Source organism: Lycium ferocissimum, chromosome 3, assembly GCF_029784015.1.
Source record: "Lycium ferocissimum isolate CSIRO_LF1 chromosome 3, AGI_CSIRO_Lferr_CH_V1, whole genome shotgun sequence".
NCBI classification, from domain to species: Eukaryota; Viridiplantae; Streptophyta; class Magnoliopsida; order Solanales; family Solanaceae; genus Lycium; species Lycium ferocissimum.
This window is the reverse complement of record NC_081344.1, coordinates 15,276,104-15,285,932: the sequence shown is the minus strand read 5'-3', so window position 1 is coordinate 15,285,932 and position 9,829 is coordinate 15,276,104. Positions and strand designations below refer to the sequence as shown.

General features: G+C 37.3%; 1 protein-coding gene across 1 annotated transcript; it reads right to left on the bottom strand.

Moving 5' to 3' along the window:
- Positions 1 to 4,023: 4,023 nt before the first annotated feature.
- Positions 4,024 to 8,737, bottom strand: LOC132049843 (protein SCARECROW-like). Its single transcript, XM_059440796.1, has 2 exons — positions 6,322 to 8,737; positions 4,024 to 4,708 (listed from the first exon to the last, which is right to left on the bottom strand). Exons 1-2 carry the CDS (start codon positions 8,244 to 8,246, stop codon positions 4,231 to 4,233), a joined length of 2,403 nt encoding a protein of 800 aa, XP_059296779.1. The 5' UTR covers positions 8,247 to 8,737; the 3' UTR covers positions 4,024 to 4,230.
- Positions 8,738 to 9,829: the final 1,092 nt, after the last annotated feature.

Sequence of the window (9,829 nt, the reverse complement as noted above, 5' to 3'; positions counted from 1 at the left end):
TGAATACGGTAATTGAATCAGATAATGCTGACTTCTTTGAAACCATATATCCGTATAAAAAAAGAATGTGAGTCATCTAGCAAAGAATCTAAACGACCTCGGGAAGAAACAAAGGAAAATATTCCTGATGAGGAAAATCCAAGACGCAGCAAACGTCAAACGACGTCCACTTCCTTTGGACCAGAATTTCTAACATTTTTGTTGGAAAATGAGCCTCGAACTTTCAACGAAGCTATGTCTTCATCGGAAGCTCAATTTTGGAAAGAGGCAATCAATAGTGAGATAGAATCCATATTGAACAACCATACTTGGGAATTGGTTGATCTTCCTCCAGGGAATAAACCTTTAGGTTCCAAATGGATTTTCAAGCGGAAAATGAGAGCTGATGGTACTATTGATAAATATAAGGCAAGACTAGTTGTTAAAGGGTTTAGACAACGAGAAGGTCTTGATTACTTTGATACATACTCGCAGGTAACGAGGATTACATCTATTCGAGTGTTAGTAGCGTTAGTCGCCGTGTACGATCTTGAAATCCATCAAATGGATGTGAAAACAACCTCCTTAAATGGAGAGTTGGAGGAAGAAATTTACATGGAACAACCCGAAGGGTTTGTAGTTCCAGGGAAAGAAAAGAAGGTGTGTCGACTTGTTAAGTCTCTTTACGGACTAAAATAAGCACCCAAACAGTGGCATGCAAAATTTGACCATACGATGCTGTCAAATGGATTCAAGATAATGAGTGTGATAAATGTGTCTACATTAAAAACACTCCGAACCACGTCGTCATTGTTTATTTATACGTGGATGATATGTTAATAATGAGTAACGACATTGCTAACATAAATGCTACTAAGCGCATGCTTGCTAGTAAGTTTGATATGAAAGACTTAGGAGTTGCCGATTTAATTCTGGGAATTAAAATCCATAAGACTCCTCAAGGTCTAGCATTGTCTCAATCTCATTATATTGAAAAAGTGCTTGAAAAGTTTAAGTATTTGGACTTTAAAGTTGCAAAGACGCCAATTGATATGAACCTTGCTCTTGCAAAGAATAAAGGTGAAAGTCATTCTCAATTGGATTATGCCAGAGTGCTGGGAAGTTTGATGTATATCATGAATTGTACGCGACCTGATATTGCGTGTGCTATAAGTAAACTAAGTCGCTACACCAGTAATCCCGACCAAAATCATTGGTCAAGTGCAATGAAATGAGTTTTGGGGTATTTGAAACATACTCAAAACTTTGCTTTGCATTATAACAGGTATCCTGCAGTTATTGAAGGATACAGTGATGCAAATTGGATCACCAGTTCAACTGAAACTAAATCCACAAGTGGATACGTTTTTACCATAGGTAGAGGAGTAGTGTCTTAGAAGTCATCCAAACAGACATTTATCACTCGCTCTACAATGGAGTCTGAGTTCATAGCTCTAGACAAAGCCGGTGAAGAAGCTGAATGGCTCCGGAATTTCTTAGAAGACATTCCATTTTGGCCCAAACCGTTGGCTCCTATATGCATACATTGCGATAGCCAAGCGGCAATAGGAAGAGCCGGGAGCGTTATGTACAACGGAAAGTCTCGTCACATACGACGAAGACATAATACCGTTAGACAACTACTCTCTAGTGGAATTATCACAATTGACTATGTTAAGTCAAGAGATAATGTGTCGGATCCACTAACTAAAGGCCTAACTAGAGAGGTGGTTGAAAGATCATCGAGGGGAATGGGACTATGGCCGAGGACAAGTCATCGTGGCGGTAACTCTACCTAGAAGACTGGAGATCCCAAGATCTAGGTTCAAAGAGATCAAACAAAGTCATTGATGACGGTTCAACATTGCACAATAACTTTTTGGTCCATTCTCGTGATGAGACAATGTTCGGTACCAGATAAAGCATTAAGGCTTTTTAATGGTTTCTAAGTTTGATACGGGGCATATCAAATAGTGCATCTACGAGATGACACATTTAGGAATCACCTATGTAAGTGTGAAGTGTAAGCCGCTTCAAGGAGAATTCTGTAAGGCCAATTCTCTACGCACTTATGAACCAAGCAGTGTTCATGGCTGAAACGAACAAAACAATGAGAACCAAAGACGGTTAAAGGGTTAATTGTGTGACATGTGGTTGTCTAGGTATACACCAAAGCTCGACGGTTCAAAGATATCAAATCTACCGATTGACCGAGTATATCCGACATATGCTCACTACGGAAAGTTCAAAGAGAAATCTACTTATCCAGATGCGATTAATCCTTGCTTACGAATCACATAGTTTTTTGTCATGCATGTTTTTCATCATATAGCCATTCCCCATTCATGTGGGGGATTGTTAAAGCTAGTTAATGATTGAAGCTAGCTAAGTTGGTGTGAATGAGAAATGGAGGGAAAAAAAAAAGACAATGGAAGGAAAATGAAGTTTCAAAGCAAAGTTCCTTTGAAAAGGAGCTTTGTACCACATTGGTGGTAGAAAGAGAAAGTTATGTACTTATATTAGAAAGCACTTCTTCTAGCTCTTAAAGGGTTGAGAAGAGGGACTCCCCTCGCGCCGTCGTCGTCGTTCGGCTCGGCTTCGGATTTGGATTTGGATTTGGATTTGGATTTGGATTTGGTCAAATGATCTGATTGATTGATAATCTTTTTGGACCAAATTTATTTAAAATTCAATCTTCATTTTCTGAAATTATTTTTTAATTTCCGTGGGAAAATATTAATTGGTTAATTGGTAATTAATTAAATTTAAATCCCAACTGTTCCCAACGTTCTTATTTTTTTCGGAAAAGGCAAGGCCTTTCCGAATGTACCACCAAGCCTATTCCGAATGCATTTTCGAGGCTATATAAACTGAGGCAATGCCTCATTTTTCAACTACTGAAATTTTCCTGCATTGCAAATTCTGCATTCTTTTTTTTTCTTTTTTTCCAGAAATAAAAACTATCGAGTCTTAGTGTGTTTCGTTCCCGAATTTGAGTTCGTCGAAGTCGTAGGCGTTTGAGGTACCGCCACTCCTGCAATGTATATCCGTTTTATCCCGGGAGGAAACAATCCATAACCTCGGGTACAAGGAGGGGTTAAATTCCTTAAGGACACACAGTGAATTCTGTGGTCTCGGATATTTCTTAATTTCTGCAATTTTTCCAACTTTACACAGTTTCTGTTTTCATTTTCTACTTACTGGTTTTTCCAGTTTCTGGTTGTGCTTTCCTACAGTTCTGAACACGGGGGAACAACATGTCTTAGTTTAAGGAATAACTGAGATCTGCAATTATATATCCAAGGATCTTATAAATGATGAATTAACATATACTTTAAGCTGGTATGTATAGTTTTGTTTATTCATAGAAAATAGAATATATGAGTCTCTACCAGTAAGTCGTTTCTTTCTCTACTAATTTCCTGTCACGTTGTAATTCGTATTGTCACTTGACCTTTGTTTAGTTTAATATTCTTTGATATCACAAGGTAAAAATCATCACATCTGCTTGACCTTTGGTTTAAATCTCACGATGATCCTCTCTTTCACGCCTTGCTCTTCATATTTTGTTTACTTTTAATTAGTTCATTTGTCAATCACTTCTCAACTTCACCATATTGGTATCTTAATTCAATTTACCAAATTTTGGGAAAAGATGAAGTGTATAGACATGGAAACACATAAACATTCAATGTCTAAAAGTGGATAATTAAGCTTTTCATCCCTCAATCGTTATTGAATTTAATTTTAGCCTATATATTACTAGCTAAGCACATTTAACCTTTGATTAATATAGTTGTGCACTTATAGTCCTCTGGCTGACAAGTTTCTATAATTTTAGTAGGTTAAATCCACATGTACGCGTCAATTTCAAATCAATTGGAGATGAGAGACATAGGAAATTCTCTATAAATGCTCCTTTACTTGAATATTAACGAGACCAAAGTTAGAATTTTTGATAGAGATGAAACACACATTTTTTCCCTTTTCAAGATATCTTTAAATTCAACTTCAAATAAAAATGGAACAATAAATTTGAGAAAATTTAAGAAAAGCAACATAATTAATGATTACTGAACAAAAAATGAGTTAACAAACCGCACCTTCGCGATGTATAGATACACATGACATGAAAAGATGAGTTGTAAACTACACTGGCAAATGAAGGGATGACAAATTTTCTGACCGCGCATTTCCCTTTTTTAATCATTCAGTATTCGAAATTCACCGACTTGACTGCATAGAGGCTTTCTAATCCACATTGGTACGAGAGAAGTGACGAGCACCGGATGCAGCATGCAAGGAATTAGGCCTCCATGCAGAAGCACTAAACAAGCAAAGATCTTTCCAACCAAGCTTAAGAGTTCCATTATCCTCAACCAAAGTGTATCCCTGAGATGGGAACATTCCAAGCAAAAGTGTAGCTTGTGCTGCAGCATTACCTGCAAGAGATAAACACCTAAAGCCAGATTGTTGAAGCTTTTCCCTCCAGTTGTTGAACTTCACCTCACCACTTCTCGAAGGACCTCCAACAGCTAACACATTTCGTATCTCTTTTGACAAGAGCTGTTGCTCCACGACGTGTCTTTCCTCGCTCTCTTCCCCGTAGCACGCGCCCAGTGAGTCAAATAGAGCTGAGTAGTAATGTATTGCTTCCACGAACCTCCCCAGGAATGAACCCGCGTGGCTCAGGTCCTGTTCTACTACTGTCACCACCTTTGGAGCCAACCTGAAGTAAAACAGAAGATTAAACCAAATCCACTAACTCATACATATGTCGAGCACAAGTGATGGGTTGATCTGAATTCAATGTTATGAGAATCATTAATATATTTGTTGAATGTAGCAAGACAAATACAACATATCGGGTCTAGGGTTGAATGTCAACAAGACCTTTATTAATAAACATATTTGGATATAGGCGAACCAATGTGCCAGACTTTCTGCTAAACAAATGGCATAATCATGATGAGGATCTAATAATATGGGGAAATGCATTCAAGAGTATGGAGTTCCTACTCCGACTTAAGCGGGGTTACTTTTGAAATCCTGTAATACTCCATTTGTCCCAATTTATGTGGCACTTTTCGATTCAGTATGAACTTTCATCAACATTTTAAAATGTCTTTTTTCACCAAATTGATATGGAAAAAGTTGCAACTTATAGTACTTTTCAAATATATAAATTTTAATCTTAAAATATTGTGTTAATATAATCCAATTTAGCTTCAAAGGTTAACCAAATTAACTCTCAAAAAACGAAAAGTGTCACATAAATTGAGACAGATGAATTATTTTTTTAGTGTTTTCCAGTGTGCCAAAATAAATAAAAAATCATTAAAATTTTAATAAACATAGATTTCAAACTCATAATTCAAAAATGTAACGAGTTCAATAAAATTTAAAACTTAAAGGTTAGATTCCATCAAATTATTATCTTGCATTTGTGTCTATTTACATAAACTATCAAAATTCACCCCCAATGGTACATAGTTTCTCTCTCTATCGTTTTTCTTTTCTTTTAGGGCGTGCTGCCCAAAATCTTTACATGTTTGAGCTTATAAGAGAGAATTCAGGTAAATTAACCAGGCACGGAGGCCTAAGTGAGGCATTCACGAGAGAAGACAGCTTTTGGTGCTAAAAGTGATTGGCCTTTTTATCCTTCTTTTTTCAGGTTTACCGAAAAAGAGAATCACCGCTGGTCAAAGAGTAAGACCCTTTAAGCGCCGTGTAAAGATAAGATAAATACTGTGTGAAGATTCTTTTTTTTCCTTACGTTAAACTGCATAATGATATTTGTTGTCGAGAATTAACAGTAAAATTAAGAAAAGAAGAGATAGATAAAACTTTAAATAACTTAGGTAGAAAAAAACAACTTCTTAAACTCCTTTTCATGACAATTTTTATTACTAAATAATTTCAACCTAATTTAGAAATATCAGATTGTAATTTCATTATATCAAGTCTCATCCCATATGTTCGCTACATGCTTGGCAATAGGTATCAACCACAATAATGATAGTAGTATTGACACTATGAATTATGCAGTGTTATTGTTTCCAATGTTGAATTGAATTTGGCAAATGGTTGTTACTGTAGGCATTAATGATACCAGTAGTATAACTATCCTCCATTTCATTTTATATGACAGTATATTACTAGACAGAAAATATAATAAGTGTCTTTTTGAAATTTGCTATTTCTAATATGTTAAAGCATTCCATAGCTACAAAAATTACAGTAAAAGTAAAATAAAAGTTTGATGTCAAAGATTTCCTAATATAGAAATTTGTCATTGATTCTGAATCAGAGGGAAAAAAAAAAAGTATCCAGAAATAGTACCTTTGCAAGAGGGAGAGGGTATTAGAGTCGCTGCCAGTAACATCATACAGGGAATGTTGCAACCAATGAACCGCAACAGCTTCTCTCTTGCTCACATTCAATTTCTCAGCATCCAAATTCCCAACTTTATCCGCAACAGGTAAAAACTCAAAAGGAAGTCCTAATCTCTCAGCAAAATCGGACAATCGTTTGCCTGTAGCCTCGAGAGCATCCATGGATGTTCCAAGCCCGGTGAGCCGGACGAAAGGAGGCCCACCGGGCCTGGAAGCCAAGATATGAAAAAGACCGGGCCATTGTAGACCTTGCATTATATCAAGGTCTATAATGTGCACCCGGTCTTCTCTCTCAAAAGCTTCTTGTATAGCCTGATTGGCTGTAAAATGAGAGAACTTTATGAAGGGACTGATCCCGTTAAACACCTGGAAGGCGGACGCCATCTTTTGGGTGTACAGCACGGGAAGGCTCGTCATTGGTAGCGCTGCGTATATTCCCAAGCATGAATTCAACAGCCTTGCTGACATGGCTTCGGAGAAATACGCAGCGACACGCTGTGCAGATGTGCCAAACGGAGTCGAGAGTTCTGACACTTCTAATAGCATTTTATTTGCTTCCTCTAAATTATCAGAGGATACAGCTTCAGCACATTGTAAGAGTAAGGTCAAAAGGTGCAATCCTTCTTCATCCCTCTTCTGTTGTCGCTCTTCTTCCTTTTTCTCTCTGTATGTATTGACCGGGACCGGAGTAGGTGTTGCAGTTTTTGTTTTGGTGGTACTATCAGCCACCGACGTCGGAGATAGAGAATTAGAAGATTGCTGCTGCTTCTGTTGTTCTAAATCTACTACGGGCTGATGCTGAGGAGATTCTTGTTGTTGTTGTTGTTGCTGCTGCTGCTGCTGCTGCACTTGAGGAGAAAGAATAGGAGGCGTAACAAAAGAAAGATCTGTTGCAGTGGGATTATTGCCGCCCACCAACGGAGCGTTGTGGCTGGCTGGCAAAGCGATTTCCCAGTTTAAGTACTGATTATTTGAGGAATCCGGAATGGACAACATATTCTGCTGCAATAAATTGGGATTGTTTTGGGCCTGTTGTAAATTTGCAAGCTGTGACAACGGTTCTTTTCTTCTCCAGCATTCCATGGGGTCATTTTGATCAGCGCCACCACCATTAGCATTATTATTACTTGTGAGAGAGCGAAGCCTGTACTCCAAGAGGGAGGCGAGATATGGATTGCAAGGGTGGATTATCTCCCTAACATTCTGGATGAGTTGGGGTACGGAAACTTGAGCAGAACTGTTGATTAAATCCTTTATAATACCATCAATCCATGCTGTCGCCGACGTATTGTCATCCATGGATTCGATTCTTCCAGTTGTAAGAGGGGAAGAAACAACTGCTGCTGGTTGCTGGAGTAGTAAACCGCTGTTTTGGCGGTTTCTATCAGGAGGAAAGAGAGGCAAACCGGAGAAAACACAAACAGATGGGGATTGATTATTGTTGTTGTTGTTCTGGTTTTGGGATGATGTTACGGCATCAGTGTAATTGGTAAGGTTTGGGATAGAATTAGAAAAACCGGTGTAGTCAGGCCCTTTTGACGTCAACATTTGCATAGTGGAGTAGTTGGAAACGTGGTGAGTCGTTGTTGGGATACTGTTGATATTGTGACCACCAAAATTACTAGTAGTACCACAAACCCTTAAATCACCACCAAGCTGGGTCGAATGAGACCCAGCTATGGTAGCAGGCCGGCGAAGATACCTTTGTTCTTCGCCGGCCTGGATCTCCATGTCGGAGGCAGCTCTCTTTCTGACCATTTTGCCCTTATCACAGTGCACGTTATTGAGTTCCTTGGTGGTGGCCTGCAACTTCTCGTCCTCACCGGTAGTGTCAGGGCAGTTCTCACCATTCAGAGGAAAAGCTTTTGCCATGATAAATGAAACAGATTCTCAAACTCTTTTGATTTTTCATCTTCATCCTGTTGAGATCCTTAATAAAAGCAGTTGTATTAGAAAACATAGAATGTTGATCCAAGCATATAGCGGTGAAAGGATTTAGACACGGGCATTGGGATTCTGTGGTCTTTATCTCTAACCTCTTTTAATTTTTCTCCTTCAAATCCAACACAACACAACACAAACACGTGCTTCCAGGGCTTACTACTAGCTACTTGTTTATAACCACTTGTGACTTGACTGGTTGCCTTTTGGATTTATATGCAATTTCAGTATTGCCAATGAGAAAGAGGCTGAGGAAGATGGAATTTATTGACGACATAAAGTACTGAAGTTGTTGAAAACTTATATGGTAATCCACGAGCTATCTTTTCCTCTTTTTTCCAACATTGCTCGTCAATTATTATTGCGGCTTGGCTATAGTGCTAGGGCTAGATTTTCCGATATCCAAATTATTTGCGGTAGTTATAACTATTCTTTCAGATAGTATTATCATGTTTTTTATAGCATTTTGTTCTGACTTTTTATACTATTTTAAATTATTTGTCTTTATATCAAAGATCTACCGAAAAGAATCTTTTTACCTTTCAAGATAAGGATAAAATTTACGTTCACTCTATCCTCTCTAAAACTCAATTTATTGAATTTTAATGGGTATGTTGTTGTAATTATTATTTCTACTATTTCCTACTGGGATTGTAATGTTGACACTGAGAGAACATGGTGATTTTTTAATACTTTATAGTGTTATGGAATGAAGAGTCTGATATAGAAAGGGGCGGGTCCACGAGGGTTTTGCAAATTACAAGTCGATAGGTACCTTTCTCTGGCAAGGTAGAGGGTGGGTGTTGGCTGAAATGATGGAAACTGTTGTTTGCTTCTTCCTTGCTTCTTTCTCGTCTCGATCAGTGAGTCGTCCTCTTCGTGCGTTTGACTTTAGCTATACTTATTACTCCATTCATTTTTACTTGTGCGATATTAACTTGACACCCTTAGTGGTTGTTTGGTACGCTAATAAAGTTATGCTTATAGTTCTGAAATTATAATTTTGGGACTAAATAATTTCTGGCTTATTTAGTACTTGTTCTTATTTGATTCATTAGACTAAAGGTGAAATATATCATATATAATCTAAAGCATGTGCTTGATATTAGTTATACCACCTAGAAAATGGGATAATATTATTCAAGATTGTGGTATAGTTTTATATCGGGACTAATTAGTAACTCAAATCAAACATGGTATAAATTTAATCCAAAAATTTAATACCGGTATATCCTGCCTTATACCGTCTACCAAACGACCCCTCGAGTTGTAATATACTTCCTCAGTTTTATTTTGTTTGTCTTAGTTTTATTTTTAGTATATTTAAAAAAGTATGTCTTTTTTTTTAATTAACATTTTAATTTTAACTTTTTACGTGACATGTTTAAGACCATAAGATTGAAGGTTATTTTGACACATTAGATATATTTTTAATTTACGATAACATAATTCAAAAGTGTTATTTACTTTCTTAAACTCCATATCAAAATAAAAGAACATGGAGGTAATACTTG